Genomic DNA, 18219 nt, shown 5'->3' with positions numbered 1-18219 from the left:
TACAAAATTAGAAAATGTAAATGTGATATAAATCATAACCATGGAATCATAATATTTACATAGTAGAAGCATTAAGATCATGGGAAAGATAACAATAATAAGTATATGAAAATGTCATAGACATAGAAAGTATAAGCATTGGATATCATAAATAGGTAAAAGTTCATAACTATGTCACACTTTAATAAAGGAACTGTCAACACAAATAGAACTGAAAAAAAATTGTATCACTTAAAGGTTACCTTTATAATTGAAATTGTAGAGTGATGTTAACTTTTTTTTTTAAACTAGGTAGATTATTTTTTTAATAATTTTAAGAGAAGAAATTTTATTTTATTTTATTTTTTGAAAAATTGAGGTTGATGGGACTTTACAGAAAAGAGCTTGATTGCAAGATATAAATTTAAATCTATAATTTCAAAATTTAAAGACAATAATGAAAATGGCCTTGATTAATTTGACATACTTGGTGAAGAGTGACAACTGCAAAATCCAAGAATCTATATCACATCCTTGAATATGTATAGGTAATCAAATTGAGGTATAAATATACCATAAATGAAATGTACACATGAATAAAATAATCATAAAATAATCATTATATTAAAACAATCTTAAACCATTAAAAAATCATGTAATATATAATTTTCTATGAATATGAGCGTTAGATTTCATTAATTAAAAATTAGATAATATACAAGTTTCACCATTCTAAATAAATATAATACAACTTAACAATTTAAATTCATACATACATATCTCAAGTTAAATTCATACTTAGTTTAAATTAGAAACTTGAACATCTCAATTTAAATTCATCTTAAACTTTATTATTGATAAAACTTTTAATTAAAAGTTGAGTGCTATTTGATTTTTATAGTCAATATATTATTCTTAAATATATGTTCAATTTTATTTATTTTTCATTAATTTTTAAATTTAATTTATAATTATTAGTTACTAAAGACAACACATCTAAATTTATCATAATCATCCTTTTATTTTTTTTTAAACTTGAAGATGAAGATAATGTAAATTTTATTATTTTTGATAAAGATAAATAGGTTTTATAGGAACCTGAAACCCAAAGTTTTACAGACCAAGGCCATCAACTAAACAAAGAGAAAACCTAAGCAAAACAAGGGAAACACCCCACATAGACCGAAGGCCATAAAACAAAACAAACGGAGCCAAAAAGAGAATAGGACAATGCACTCAACTAAGAGACTGCATCAATTCAGTATTCTTCTAAATAATCTTCTTGTTGATTTTCTCCAAATCCTCCATAATGAATCTGGAGGTTCCCTAGTCCTTTTTCCGGCTCTTGGTCCTGGTGCAGGGACTCGAACTAGTATTTCCTCTAGCAACACTGGCCACCCTTCGAAGCACTCTTTTTCTATTTTTCCTCTAAGGGAGGCTCACTGGCGATGGGCCTGGTTCTATAGTTAGCCATCATGGAATTGATTTTCTCCAAACCATCAGAAATATTATTCATCACCTCTCTGCTCATTTCCACTAGATTATTCAGGCTTTCCTTGATATCATTAACATAATCTTCCAGCTTATCAATTTTGCGCTCATGGAAGTTCTTCATAGTTTCAACATACCGAGATATCTTCTTGATCATGCTCATGATATTCTTAGTTTTAGTGGGCCTAGGGGAATCCGTAAAAGTATCAATAATTCCCTTAATCCCATCTTTCAGCGTTCCAATTTCCTTATCCACCCATTTCCAGTAGTTTTCCTAACTTCTAGTGACCTCCAAAAATAGGTTTTCCAACACCTTCTCCTCCTCTTTATCACCTTCATTCTCCTTGTTCACATTCCCCAATTTCTCATTATCCACATTGATGGGGATGTCCAATCTAATCTCGTGGTCCAAGTCTTTGGACCCACTAGATTTGGTTAATTTCATTTTCTTTTTGATGGGGACCTCCAGGTCTTGCATTTTCGTGCTACTAGATTTGAACTTACTTGTCGTCCACCTTGGAGGATTAGTTTTCCTGCTATTGTTAGTTCATGGGGTCACCATAAGCTCCCCTTCTTTCTTCAGTATATACTCACGGTGCTCTGAATCCTTGATGTCACACCAATCCATGGTAGTACCACTGTCATCCTCATCCATCTCTGTGTCAAAAAAAAACTGCACATCAAGGTTAGAGGAGAAAATGTGGGTTTTATCCTTGGGGAAGGGTTTCACTTCATGAGCTTTGGTGTATTCCATAATTAACATGATAAGACCTTCATGAAGTATTGGGTTATCCTATTTTTCAACATGTTTGACTAAACTATTCTCCAAGGATGAAACCAAGTAGAAGGGTATGGGGATAATTCTACCATGCCTAAAATGCTTTAAGATAGTAAACTGATACAAGATAATAATAACATATCTACCATCAAGGGTGATGTACCTCATGATGAATTCCACCATATCATCTCAGAGGGAATTTAGCTCTTTCCTATTGTATCCATTGTCTACCATTTTTGAAACCCTTTGTCGCTCCTTTTCCTTACCAAAGAAAGTGGCAATGCCCTCCTCACTCGACATCCTATCTTTATATAATTTCTCACCTTTCATAGCCAGACCAGTAACAATGGCAACTAGGGTTTCGTCAACTTGAAACTCCAAACTATAAGAAACCAACACACCCTTATTTGATCCTTTGACAAATCTTTCAGTAACCAAGGCAGAGTGACCATGCAGTCTCTCCAAAAAGGGCACCATCCCACCATCAGAGATTTCCTCCCAAACCTCCTTATTTTTCTACCACTTATCATAGGTCAGGGGTTCAAACCTATTCTTTTTACCTCCCATTCTGCAACTCAAATAATTAAGACAATAATAATTCAGAAACAAAACTAGGAGGAAACAAAACCAGAAATAGGGCGGGCTGAAAGTTCTAGAGCTTCTCAAAGTGGTAATAATTTGAAATACCACCCCAACAACTACCATCCCATCATAATCTTTCATCATTAAATTCATTGGAAAGACCAAAGATATCAGCATCATTTCTTGTCAAGTTGCACAGAGTTTTTGAGTAAGTTTCCCTTCCTCTCCACCATTTAATCACCACTTAATCAATAGCCAAGTTGGCCACATGATCCGCCGGTTTGTTTCCTTCCCAGAAAATGTGTGAGATCTTGAAATCCTCTAGGTTGACAATTATTTCAAGGCAATCCTTGATCAAGCTTGAAATAGTCTAGCTAGGCTTCGTACTACCCCTAATGCATTTCATAATGTTAAGTGAGTCACTTTCCATCCAGACCCATCTAAACCCTTCCTTGCTTGCTATTTGTAGTCCTATGTAGGCGATGTTGGCCTTCGAAAAATGGTTAGTTTGGGTGCCCAAAGGGAGCACCACCGCGGAGATCAACAAACCCAAATGATTCCTTGCTAGTCCCCCATAGCCTGTCGGCCCTGGATTTCTCTTGGCCATCCCATTGATATTTATTTTGATCCACCCCAGAGGGGGCAGATGCCAAGAAACATTCTCTCTGGTATGTTTAATTTCATAGACTGGGACATATATATTCTAACATGTCTGCCATCTATTGATAGTATCCCATTCCTCCTAGTTAGACTCAAGTGGAGGATCATTTTTCCTACCAGGATAGTAATTAAGAAAGTTTTCTTTAATTTATCATTCCTTATTCTGATAGCCGCAACAAGAGAATTGGACTCCATATCTCTGAAAACCCTATTATTTCTTTCCTTCCAAATACCCTAGGCAATATGAGGTAGGGATAAGTTTCACAAAGTACCAATTGCATGGTTTCGCTAAGGGCACTTCCATTGGAACCAAAAGTTATAAATAGAACTAGGGGAGATCCAATTAATTTTCTACAGCTTGACAAAGAAGGCCCAAATGTCCCTAATATAGGAAAAATGTAAGAAAAGATGATCAAATTTTTTAGTTTTTTTCTTTACATAAAAACATCTATTAGTGATGGGGATCCCATGTTTATAGAGATTATCAATGGTAGAGATCTTATTTTGCATGAATAACTAGAAGAATATATTAATTTTAGGAATTAAGAGTTTATTCCAAACTCCAGTCCGAAAGGGGGAGGATTAAAAGACCTAGTGATGATTCTGAAAGCATCCGCCACCAAAAAATGCGTGGAAGTAGAACCATTCCATATGACCATGTCTTCCACTAGAGAGGAGGGAATGATGATCAAGTTGAGCCAAGAATTTAGAGGAGACATAGAAGCATCAAAGCTTCTGAGGTCCACCCAACTTCCATCACTAATATAACCCTCCACCCAAGATCCAATGAGATTAATGCATTTCTCTTTGAATTGGGAAGCCCACATTGAATCAAACAGTGGTCCCTCTCCTGTCCACTAATCATCCCAGAACCTTATATTTCTTCCATTTCCCCAAACCCATAGGCTTCCCTGATAGATAATGTGGGTGGAGCTGAAGAAGTTTCTCCAAAGATTAGAGATCGAAGTCAGGAGGGTATAATTTTCTAGCATTCTTTGGAAACCATGAATTTGGCATTTGTCCTTGAAAATATCAATCCATTCATTATTATCCTTTAAACATCTCCAAATCTTCTTAGCTATTAAAGCTCTATTGAAGTCTGTCAAATGTCTAATATCCAGACCTCCCCTAATTTTGGACAAACAACCATGATCCCAAGTGATTGACCAAATGAAGCCTACTCTTGGATTCAGTACACGACCAAAGGAAGTGCTTCTATATTCTTTCCATTCTATCAGCAAATTTGGTCAGGATTTTAGAGAGACACGTAGCATACACTGGAAGGTTCTGAAGTGAGGCCTTGATTAATTGAAGTTTACCCACCTGATTTAATAAAGCCCTTTTCTAGCCAGCCAACTTATTTTGGAATCTATCAATTAGACTAGACTGAAAGGAATCCGGGGTAGGTCCCACATACAAGGGAAGACCCAAATACAAATCTGGGAGAGCACCCATCTTACAACCCAATATATTGGCAATCTTCATTTTTCTATGCTCAGGAGTATTCATGAAAAAAATGGAGCTTTTAGAAAGACTGACTTTTTGTCAAGATCCTTTCTCATATGTATGCAGGATAAATTTAAGATTTTTTGCTTCTTTAATAGAAATTTCCCCCATCAACAACATATCATCAACAAATTGTTGGTGGGAGAAAATAGTAGCTTGGGATGAAGGCCATCAACCCATTAGGTTGCTCTTTCTGATTTCTCTTTGGATAATTTGGCTGAAAGCTTCACTCATCAGAATAAAAAAAAATGGGGAGAGAGGATCCTCTTGTCTAATACCCCTCGATGTTGAGAATAAACTAGACATTGAACCATTGATCAGAACTGAGAATTTGGGAGTGGTAACACACTAATTGACAAGCTGGATGAAATGGTTACCAAAACCAAAAGATTGAAGCATTTTAAATAAAAAATTCCAATTAACCTGATCATAAGCCTTGAGAAGATCCAACTTCATCAAGAAGCTTGACTTCTTATTGATAGACAAGGAGTGGATATTCTCATGAAAAACAATTTAATAGAATCCAAAATCTATCTACCAGGACAAATCCATTCTGATGCTTCGAACTTAAAGAGAGAAGAATTCTTTTAAGCCTGAACATAATGATCTTAGTGAAAATTTTATAGATAGAGTTAAATAAACTAATGGGTCTAAAGTCCTGAAAAGAACTAGCATCAGATTTCTTGGGGATCAGGACAAAAAAGGTGACATTCATCTCCTTAAGAAGTGATCTAGAGACAAAGAAGTCTCTTGCAACATCCACAACATCCAAGCCAATAATCTGTCAAAATGTTTGAAAAGGGAACATAGGGAAACCATCAGGGCAAGGAACTTTATTACCTTCAAAAGAAAAAACCACAATTGGAACCTCATGATGAGATGGAATTATGGTTAGCTCCTTATTCATTTCCTGGGAGACTGGACTATAAAACTCCCACAAGATCTCATCTTGAGCATTAACATCAAGAGGGCCATCATCTAAAAGAAGAGTAGAAAAATATCTAATGGCTTCCTAGTTCAACTCCTCCTTCTTATCAATCCAGCAATGATCCACCAAGATTTTATTGATTATGTTTGATGCCTTATGTTTGAGATTTGTCATATGGAAAAACTTTGTGTTTCTATCCCCAAATTTGAGCCATAAAGCTCTAGACCTCTGCTTCTAGAATTCCTCCTTGGAAATGATATCATGAATTTTGGAAACTAACTCAACTTCTTTATCCATAATCACAAGATCATACCCCACATCTTGAATCTGAGTCTAGACATCATCCAAATCTTTCTCGAGCTTCCCTTCTATCTGAAAAATATTTCCGAATGAGGCTTTATTCCAGAGTTGAATAGTGGACTTGACATTGGCAATTTTCTTAGCGACTCTAAACATCACAGTTCCCTGAATGTCAACATTCTACCATTTAAAAATATTGTCATGTATTTCTGGAGCTAAAATCCACATCTTCTCAAACCTGAAGGGGAAGGATTTCCTCCCAGTAAGAGGGGAAATACTCAGACTAATCAGGAAATGATCAAAGCAAATTCTGGATATGCATTTAATCTACAAGAAGCATCACAAATCCACTCAGGAGAGATAATACCTCTATCCGGTTTGACTTGGATGAGGTCCCCTCCCCCCCACTTCTTCTATTCGACCAAGTGAATCTATCCCCACGGAGATCAAGGTCTAACAAGCCCACAGAATTAATCATGTCCAGCAAATCTTGTCTACTTTCATCTAAAACAGGCATCCCACCATCCTTTTCCATACTAGATAATGGGGTATTAAAATCCCCCAATAGAATCCATTTCTCATTAAGGAAGGCCTTTCTAGCATTTTTCCCATTTGGGGCATAGATATTAGATATAATCCAAGACGACCCATCATTTTGACTAGTAAATCTAGTGGCAATGTGATTAGGAGAGGTAAAGACAATCTTAATCATAAATTGTCTAGGATTCCACAAACTGGCAATACCACCAGAAGCCCCATCAACATAAACACAATGAGTTCTGCACTCTTCGAAAACAACCAATTTGATCTTTTCCACTCTACAACCAAGCATTTTGGTTTCTTGAACAAGACATATATCCGGCTTGTGATCTCTAACCAAGTTGGATAGAAGATCATTCTTGTGGAGATGATTCATTCCCCTAATATTCCATGAGATAACTTTCATTTGACTAGAGAGGGGGAACCAATCCCCATGTCTTGTAGTGTTGTTTGGACTCCATCAGAAATGGACACCCGACTATGTTTGTCGTGTTAGAATAACTGGTGGACAACTGAGAGGAAGGGTGAATCAGTTGTCAACCAATTATATTAATCAAACCACTTTATAACCTTTAACCTGAGCACATAGACATTGAATACCAGAATAGTAGAAACAGATACTGGTAAGCAATAAAACTTAAGAATGAAACAGAGAATTAACACAGTGCAACCATACCACATAACACCATAATTTGTACTTGGAAAACCCGGTAAAGGGAAAAACCACGGTGGGAATTATAACCATAGTCAAATGATACTTTTGTAGAAAGTATGTGATACAATAAAGGGCCTACACATGCAGGAAGGCACACTACCTAGAGCGTACTTCTCATTACAAAGGAGTCTCACTGACTACAGAGAGGTTATAACCACCTCAAGATAATTCAACAACAATCCAAAAGAATGAACTGCCAGTGATAGCATCTACCATGCCTGACTATAGTCCTGGTTAAGCTAAATACCAAAGGCCTTTGACCTCTTGCATAAACCTAATTTGATCACCTATGATTGACCAAATTTCCTTCGCATATGATATTTCATTCCACGACCACGATGATGATCTACAATGAGATCTTACATCAATTTATACAAACCCTAAGGGCTAAACCAATTTGGTCAGCCACCTAAAAGATATTACAATAAGATCTTTATATGCATCCATATTACAATGATATGCCATGTCAGCTTTAGACCAAAACAACATTAACCAATCCATAAATCATCCTGGTAACGTGTAGAGAACACGTAGCATGATACTAGTCCATAACCTAGATAGGTAGTGGACCTTTTTGGGTCCAACACGCCAAAGCGATGTCTCTAATCAGTCTAGGCATGATTAAGAATCACCTTCTCCATCTTGAATTCCATCTAAAAGCTGCACCAACACCACTTATGCATCTTGTCAAAGATTCTCAGTAAAAGCTCTGTCGGTAAAACCTTAAACTCTTATCGGTATAGGTTTACTAGAGTGTATGATAGCATTTGATCATCAATTCAATACCAACTGATGAAAACATACTCCAGAAACATCAAACCAAACATATTCCATTGATCCAAACATGTTGATAGTATCCAACTGATAGACCCTTCTACCGGTAACACGAATTCTTCTACCTGTAACCAAAAGCTATCTGTCGATAACCAACCATAACAGCTAGTATTGACATCAATGACAAAAAACCAATGCAACACATAATCAATTCCTTCATATTGCCAACAATCTCCCCCTTTGGCATTGATGGAAAAACTAGATGTGAAAAAGAAAACATAAAAGTGCCAAGAAATGCCAAACATTTCTCATAGAAGATATAACAATGAAAAATCAAAAAATCCCAGCAACTTCGTCTAAGGAGTGCACTGTAATCAAAAACTGATCTGAATCTCTCTCCCATACATATTAAGTCATTATTTTTCACATATAACTCTCCCCCTTTGACATCAATGCCAAACATATGACATAGATATCAAAATCCTGTGAATCTCAAAGCTAACTACTCCCCCTGAGTAGTAGAACCACTACATCAATCAAGAGAAAACAATAAAGTTGATGATGCATATCAGGCTGATGCTCTGCTCCATTACTTAATTTTTTGTTAGAGGGGTAGATACCCCTAACCCATCTCTCAAATATTCAAATGATTCCTTAGATAGCGGTTTAGTGAATATATTTGCAATCTGCTCTTTAGTGTTCACAGAAACCAATTTGACTTCCTTTTCTTCCACCTTTTCCTTCAGAGAGTTATATTTTATTGAAAAGTTCTTAGTCTTAGAGTGAAATACCAAATTATTAGATATGTCAATAGCTGCAGAGTTATCAAAATAGATAACTACCGGTTCACTACAATTTACCTTGATATCTTTCAACATTTGCTTCATCCACAAGACTTGAGTGCAATTAGTTGCTGCTGCAACATATTCAGTTTCTACAGTAGATAAAGAAATCCATGATTGTTATTTTTTAATCCATGAAACCAATTTATTTCCAAGAAATAAAGCTCCACCAGGAGTGCTCTTCCTATCATCAGTATCTTCTGCCAAATCTAAATCTGTATATGCACATAAAGTGAAGTTGTCATCTCTAGAACACCATAAGCCATATTTTGTTGTTCCTTGCAAATACCAGAATATCCTCTTTACTGCACATTCATGATTTTCTTTAGGATTACTTTGATATCTTGAAATGATACTTACTCCATTCATAATATCTAGTCTAGTCTGAGTTAGATAGAGCAAGCCACCAATCATAGACTTATACCTTGTCAAATTTACTGGTGCAGATGTGTTTTTGATAGATAATTTCTCATTTGTCACCATAGGAGTACTTATCGATTTGGAATTATCCATACCAAACTTCTTCAACAATTCCCTTAGATACTTAGCTTGATAGATAAAAATGCCTTTGTTAGTTTGAGTAATCTTCAAACCTAAGAAAAATCTCATCTCACTAGTCATAGATATTTCAAATTGATTCTTCATATTATTAGAGAATTACATGCACAATTTATCTTCACTTTCAAAAATGATATCATCAACAAATACTTTAATAATCAGAATATCATCATCAGTGATCTTGTAATATAAATTACTGTTAGCACCGCCTTTAGTAAAACCAAGCTTCAACAGATATTTATCCTACCTTGCATACCAAGCTTTAGGAGCTTGTTTTAATCCATATAATTCTTTCCTTAACTTGCAAACCATATCTTTGTCATTTGTTAGTGAAAATTCATCAGGTTTCTTAATGTATATTTCTTCCACAAGTTCACGATTCAAAAATGCATATTTAACATCCATTTGATAGACCTTATAGTTCTTGTATGCTGCATAGGCAAGAAATAGTCTAACAACTTCAATTCCTTCCATTTGAGAATATCCTTTACAAACCAATCTAGCCTTGTTTCTTACAACTTGACCATCCTCATTTAGTCTATTTCTAAAAATCGATTTAGTTCCAATAACATTCTTATTTTTAGGCCGAGGAACTAAAGTCCAAGTCTCATTCTTCTCTATCTTATCTAATTCATCTTCCATAGCCTTTAACTAGTGTTTATCTTTACAAGATTCAATAACAAATGTCAGTTCAATTTAAGAAATAAGACATACCTCTTCATTTGTCAGTCTTCTTCTTGTCATAACTCCCTTGTTCCTATCTCCAATGATTTGTTCTTTACAATGATTTAAGCTTACATACCTTGATGTCTTCTGAACTTTAGGTTCACTATTTTGATCATCACTCACAGTTGAATTTTATGATTGTACTAGTGTAACTATCTCAGTGTCTTGTACCGGTTGAGGCATTGTCGGTTTAATTATGATCATTTCCAATATTGGTTCTCTATCATATGATATAGATTGATCTCTATATTGCTCATCCACTTTCACATTTGCGATCTCCACAAATTTCTGCAATCTTTTGTTCTAGCATCTATATGCTTTTCTTTAAATTGAATATCCAAGAAATATCCCTTCATCACATCAAGGATCAAACTTCCCAATTGAATTATCCCTTTTGATATAACATTTACTTCCAAAAATTCTGAAATATTTAACAGTAGGTGTATGTCCAAACCATAATTCATAAGGAGTCTTACCGATTTCACCTTTGATATGAACTCTGTTGAATGTGTAGACTGTTGTACTCACTTCTTCTCTCCAGTAGATGTGAGGCAATTTGGCTTCCATCATCATGGTCCTTGCTGCATCCAAAATGGTTCTATTCTTCCTTTCCACTACTCCATTTTGCTGAGGAGTCTGGGATGCAGATAATTGTCTCCTAATTCCATTTGTCTCACAAAAGCTATTAAATTCATAAGATGTGAACTCACCACCTTGATTTGATCACAGACATTTGATTTTCAGTCCAGTTTTTGTTTCCACCTTTTCTTTAAATATCTTGAATTTCTCAAAAGCTTCAGACTTCCCCCTTAGAAAAGTCACCCACATCATTCTAGAATAATCATCATTTATTAGCATGAAGTACCTATCACCTTGAAAGCTCCTGGTCCTTGTTGGACCACATAAGTCAATATGAATCAAATAAAGCACATCACTATATTTATCATGTATGCTCTTAAAAGAAGTTCTAACTTGCTCTTCCAATTGACATTCCTTACATACCAGATTATGAGGTTTTATAATCTTAGGTATATCTCTAACTGCCTTTGTTGAACTAATTTTAACAATGCAATAAAAATTAACATGACACAACCTCTTATGCCATAACCAACTCTCATCAATATGAGCAATCAAACATGTCTTATTACTAGTGTTCAAGTGAAAGATATTACCTCGGTCTGAGTACCAGTTGCAATCTCCAAACCAGTTTTGCTAATGATTTTGCATTTTCTATCTTTGAACTAAAGTTGGAATCCCTTATCCACCAATTGACCAACACTTAAAAGATTATGATTTAAACCTTCTACATAATAGACATTATCATTATTATGCTCACCATCTAGAGAAATAATACCTTTACCTTTGATCATACATGCTTTGTCATCCCCAAATCTATCTTGATTGTCATTGTATTCTTGCAGGGACATAAATTTTCTTTCATCTCCAGTCATATGATGTGAGAATCCACTATCAATTACCCATGCATCCTTGTCTTCAACTTTTGTTGTCGGATCCTTTTCTTTATTCTTGATAGCCAGTTTTGGTTCATCTTCCTTTAAAGCATAGAACACCCATTCCTTTTTATTGTTGGATCAACTAGCAGAGTCTCCTGTCAGTTCATCCTCTGTGTCATCACTTACTCCTTCCTCATTCGCTATGTAGCATAGTTTGTTTTTCTTGAATCTATACTTGTTCTGATTAGGCTTAAATGATTCCTCAACTCTTTCTTCAAATGTTGCATTCCTTTCAAGACATCTAGATGCAAAATGACCAATCTTATTACATGCAAAACATTTCAATGGTGTTTTTCCTTCATACTTACTTCCTGCCAATCCTTTAGGTGTACTCTTCTAGCAAATAAGGCTTCAAGTTGCTCAAATTCTTCATCCTATTTCCTCATATCTTCCAATTATTTTGCATATAGAGTTTTCCAATCACTTTTGCTGGTAGATGATGATGCATGAAAAGTAGGCTCATATTTTGCAGCTCCAGAGGGTCCAAATTCTTCAAGCTCAAAAGCAAATAATTTCTCAATCAGAATGTCTCTGTTAACAGAAGTGTTTCCCATTGTTCTCAATTCATTAATTATAGTAGCCTTCATCTTGTAAGTCAGTGGTAGAGCTCTCAAGACTTTAGAAACTATTTCATCTTCACTCAGAGATCCTCCACAACATTGAATTCCTATGACAATCTCATTTACTCTTTCCATAAATGTAGCAAATCTTTCATTATCTTTCATCTTCAAGTTCTCATATCTAACCCGGTAACCATCAAGTTTAGCAATTTTGAAAGTAGGGTTACGTTCATTCATATTTTGTAATTTATCCTACATAACCTTTGCATATGATTTAACAGTCAATCCCATGATTTGCTAATCAGTGAGTGCACACAAGAAGGCTTCTCTTGCTCTATAATCATTTTCAATATTTTTGTCCAAGTCTGCAGGAGTAGGATTGCCAAGTGCCAGATCATAAGGTGTATATCCTTTCTTAGTGATCTCCCAAATATCCTTGAAAAGACATCTAAGATGACTCTCCATTCAGATTTTCCATGTCCCATAATTTGTTCCATCAAGCTTAGGGATTTCTCTTCTAAAAATAGTTGCCGGTGGATTTGAAGTATTAGTTGCCATAGGATCTACCTCAAGCGGTTAAGCTTCTGCAAAAGAGGACCAAAGCTCTGATACCAATTGTTAGAATAACAAGTGGACAACTAAGAGGGGGGGTGAATCAGTTGTCAATAGATTATATTTATCAAACCACTTTATAACCTTTAATCAGAGCACATAAACATTAAATACCGAAATAGCAGAAACAAATACCAATAAGCAATAAAACTTAAGAATAAAATAGAGAATTAACACAATGCACCCATACCACATAACACCATGATTTGTATGTGGAAAACCCAGTAAAGGAAAAAACCACGGTGGGAAGCCTACCCACAGTCAGATGATACTTCTGTAGAAAGTATGTGATACAATAAGGGGCCTGCACATGCAGGAAGGAACATTGCCTAGAGCATACTGATCATTACAAAGGAGTCTCACTGACTACAAAAATGTTATAACCACGTCAAGCTAATTCGACAACAGTTGAGAAGAGTGAACTGCCAGTGATAGCAACTACCATGCCTAATTACAGTCTCGGTTAAGCTCAATATCGGAGGCCTTTGACCTCTTATATAAACCCAATTCGATCACCTATGATCGACCAAATCTCCTTCACATATGATATTTAATTCCATGACCAGGACCGTGACCTACAATGAGATCATACATCGATCTATACAAACCCTAAGGCCTAAACCAATTAGGTTAGCCACCTAAAAGATATTACAATAAGATCATTACATACATCCAGATTACAATGATATGCCATGTCGGCTTTAGACCAAAACAACATTAACCAATCCATAAATCATCCTAGTAATGTGTAGAGAACACATAGCATGATACCAGTCCATAACCTAGATAGGTACTAGACCTGATTTGGGTCCATCATGCCAAAGTGATGTCTCCACTCAGTCAAGGCACGATCAAGGATCACCTTCTGCATCCTGAATTCCATCTAGAAGCCACATCAACACCACTTATGCATCCTGTCAAAGATTCTCAATAAAAGCTCTATCGATAAAACCTTAAACCCTTGTCAGTATAGGCTTACTAGAGTGTATGATAGCATCTGATCATCAAGTCAATACAAACTGATGAAAACATACTCCAGAAACATCAAACCAAACATATTCCATAGATCCAAACATGTCGATAGTATCCAACTAATAGTCCCTTCTGCCGGTAACACAAGTTCTTCTACCGGTAACCAAAATATGTTTACCGGTAACCAACCATAATAGCTAGTGTTGACATCAATGCAACACATAATCAATTCCTTCATATTGCCAACATGTCTCTCCTAATCGCATTGGGTTGCGTCCCCACTGCTCTCAAATCAAATCCACAATCCGCCTTTTGTCGGTTTATAGTGTTAACTCCACTAGAAGTCGGTGTTGAGTTATGACCATTTGGGGAGTTCCTTTTTCTATGCTTATCTCTAACCTCAATAAACGGATTTGGATTATCATCATTCTGGGTCTCATCATCCTCAATACTTGACTTCGATGAATTACCAACTTCAACAATAAGGTGGATGAGGGGATCCAAATCCCCATGGACCTCCATCACAAACTCATCCTCACAAGAAATCTCCTTAGGCCTCAAATTTCCCCCTTCATCCCCCCCCCCTCCACCCCCCCCCCCCACACCCTCATTCGAGGGATCCAGGTTTACAAGATTTGGATATGGCACAACATCCTAAGCACACAGGACATTATGCACTTCATCCAGACATGGAGGGGGCACCAAGGGCAAGGAATCCACCATGTCCACTTCCTTTGTCTCATCTTTCTTCTTCCAGATTCTCTTATGCTTAAGATTAGAGGGGCATTCCCTGGCCCAATGAAAAAAAAATTTAGAGTGGAAGCAAGCAAAGGAAATAGATTCATACTCCACTTTCTAAACCCATTTGCCTAGTTTGGAGAATAGGTCAATGTCCTTCGGCAAGTTAGCTGATTGTTTAACATTCACACGGATTCTAGCGTACACCAGACGCCTCTTAGCAGAGGTCATTGGGTCAACTAAAAGGAGCTCACCAAAGCACACTGCAATCCCAGCAAAGATTTATTCGCCCCAGAACTCCATAGGCAAACTTGGTAGTCGCACCCAGATAGGAGACTCATTACATTCCCATTCGGTCGGGTTGAAGCCTGGTTCCCATTTCTTGAGAGCCAACGAGGATTTGCCTAATATCCAAGGGCCAACCGCAAAATAGATCAAAGGTCCTCCTCATAGGCAAAAGAGAAGGAGAAAAAACCATTGAACATGGCCACCACATCAATTTGACCCTTTCCTTTCCATTTCTGGATCACCCAATCCCTAACAGCCTCACTAAATTTTATTGTTACTATCACATGTTTTTCAAATTAATTAAATTATATTTGAATATATTAATTTATTTAAAAAAATATTTGAAGTATATTCTATCTTTATTTTAAAATTAACAACCTAATCACAATAGAGTCAGTACTCTAATATCCTCGTTGATTCTTATTTTATGATTGCATCGATTTCCACGCAACAATAAATGTACTAACCATGAAATATTAGTTGACTTCAATTTTGCTTTGCTAAAATAATGTAAAATATAATATAATCGCCCTTTCTAAGAGCTACTCAATGGAGACTGCATTTACAAAACCTCGGGGCCTATCAAATGCCAAATATTGTAATTTTTATAATATATCAAGTTTGATGTATAAACAGTAATTCTGTTACTGTTACTACACATTAAAAAAAACCAGTCTTCTAATAACATTTCCTGCATATGTACACCAAACAGTATGAAAATAACCGACTCTTATTCAATCACATCAATCACGACGGGAGAAGTTTTCAAACAAATTATTACCCAACAACTCTGAATTTTCTAAATATTTTATTAGATACCCACCTACATCTAAATATTATATTTGGTTATGTTATATTATAAATATAGACCGGTCTGCATCTCTTAGCTATGTCTTTGAACACTTTCAGATTAGAGATATGGAGTTCAAGAGCAGTACCAATGCAAGTCAGTATTTGAAAATTATTGCATTGCTTTCAGTTGTCCTCATGGTTGGCAGTTTGGATGTAATTCAGCCAAAAGATAACTGCTACAGTTCAATATATCAGTTTGGAGATTCATTAGCTGATACAGGGAACCTACTTATCTCTGGTCCAGGTGTACTCAATGCAATCACAGAGCTTCCATATGGAGAGACCTATTTCAACAAGTCCACAGGGCGTTGCTCTAATGGCAGACTTGTTATTGATTTTATTGGTATGCTTTCAATTCTCACATCATTCCTTTATGTGACCATTTTCATGGATTTTGTCTTTCCTAAAAATAAGATTTTGTTAGAATTTTCAGCTAAGAGTTTGGTAACATAGAGGTGCACATAATGTGGTACATTGATCTCAGGGAAATGAGATTCTGTTTTCTTGAGGCTATAATGATATTTCTATGATTTTGACATTGTGTATTGTTTTGTGTGGTTAGCCCAAGCATATGGGTTGTCATTTTTGCCTCCATATTTAAGCAGACTTGCAGACTACAGCTCTGGTGTGAATTTTGCTGTTGCTGGTGCCACAGCCTTGAATGCCTCTTTTTTTCTAGAGAAGAAAATAACCATCATTACAAATTTCAGCCTAAGCACTCAGATCCAATGGTTCAAGGATTTTAAGAAGTTGTATTGTTCTGGCACAGAAGGTAAGTTGGTATTTTAAAGTATTGTTGTAGTAAAAATATAAGTAATTATTAGTATTATGATTTAATAATATTAATTTGTAATCATTATTTTATGATGTTGATCGTTCTAGATTGTGAGGGACATTTTGGAAATTCATTATTTATCCTTGGAGAGATTGGTGGAAATGACTTGAATTTCCCTTTCGGTCTGGGAATATCCATAGAGAAAGTCAAACCTGATGTACCTCTGATCATCCAAACAATTAAGACAGCCCTTGAGGTTGGTTTTTTTTTTCAGGTTTCTTAAATTTTGTAGTGAATTTATATTAGTTTACATTCATGATCTATGTAAGTTATCTCTAAATTTAATGTTGGTTAGGTGTTAATTCAAGAAAATGCAAAGAAGATTTTGGTTCCAGGCAATTTGCCCATTGGATGTTCACCATTCTATTTAGCAACACATCCAAGTAATGTTCCATCTGATTTTGATGATCTGGGGTGTCTGGTAAAGTTCAACAAATTTTCTCAAAGCAATAACAAGCTTCTGAGAATGATGCTACAAGATGTGCAGAATGATCATCCAGATGTCTCAATTGTATATGCAGATTATTATTCAGCAACAATGAAAATTTTAAGAAATCCTCAGAAATATGGTGAGCCCTGTTTTTGCATGCCATCTATTCTTTCCTTCAAAAATGTTTCAAATAATATATATGGTGATGATTTTAATTGAGAGTATTGGATTTTGATGTTGCAGGATTGCAGAAAAACAATTTCAGGGTATGCTGTGGGAAGGGTGGAAAGTATAACTACTCCCCACCTTTCAGTTGTAATGTGACTGCAAACTTGTGTCCTAACCCTAAAGAATATATCAACTGGGATGGTCTTCATCTTACAGAGACTGTTTACAGAGCCGTAAGTCAGATGTTGATTGATGGCAAGGTCACAATTCCACCATTACCATTGGTAAACAAGAACTGTAAAAGTCCAGAAAGAATGTAGATTTCTTGCTAACTTTTTCTGGGAATCTATTCTTACAATTTTACAATAAGAAAAGGCTAATCAGAGTCTCTGAAATTCTACATTGATTGTTATTATCTTGAATCAAAGCTTCCATATCATTGGGCTTATCCATTTTTATCAGTTTCTGCTCCTGTCAGATTGGCATATGTACTATAATAGCTGTTTTCAGAATTTACACTTGATACAAGGAATGAGTTGATGGTTCTTCATTACTTCGGAGAAAAAAGCTTAATTTAACAGTAAAAACAAAATAAAAAATGTGAGTCGAATCCTGGCACATGTAACCCACTTCACGTGGCTCGGGTTTTAGCCACCAAGTCCAAATTCTTAAACGATTTAGAGCTGTATTACAGCGGCATCCCACTAATTAAAGAAGATATCATTTTTACTTTGTTTCTATTATGTAGTTGACAATGGGGTTACCCTTAATTATAATTGAAATATTTTTGAAAATTAAATATTAGAGAAAGGATTTTAGGTGTAGCTAATACTGATCCGGGAGGATCTAGATGCCGTGATTCATGGCAAGT

At 35.7% G+C, this 18219-nt stretch overlaps 1 protein-coding gene across 1 annotated transcript; it reads left to right on the top strand.

Annotated features, from left to right (window-relative positions):
* The first annotated feature begins 15981 nt into the window (after positions 1 to 15981).
* On the top strand, positions 15982 to 17668 carry LOC131052369 (GDSL esterase/lipase At5g45910-like). Its single transcript, XM_057987018.1, has 5 exons — positions 15982 to 16258; positions 16478 to 16687; positions 16798 to 16946; positions 17046 to 17319; positions 17424 to 17668. Exons 1-5 carry the CDS (start codon positions 15982 to 15984, stop codon positions 17666 to 17668), a joined length of 1155 nt encoding a protein of 384 aa, XP_057843001.1.
* Positions 17669 to 18219: the final 551 nt, after the last annotated feature.

The sequence above is a fragment of the Cryptomeria japonica genome, chromosome 9 (genome assembly GCF_030272615.1).
Source record: "Cryptomeria japonica chromosome 9, Sugi_1.0, whole genome shotgun sequence".
NCBI classification, from domain to species: Eukaryota; Viridiplantae; Streptophyta; class Pinopsida; order Cupressales; family Cupressaceae; genus Cryptomeria; species Cryptomeria japonica.
This window is presented reverse-complemented; position numbering and strand designations above follow the sequence as displayed.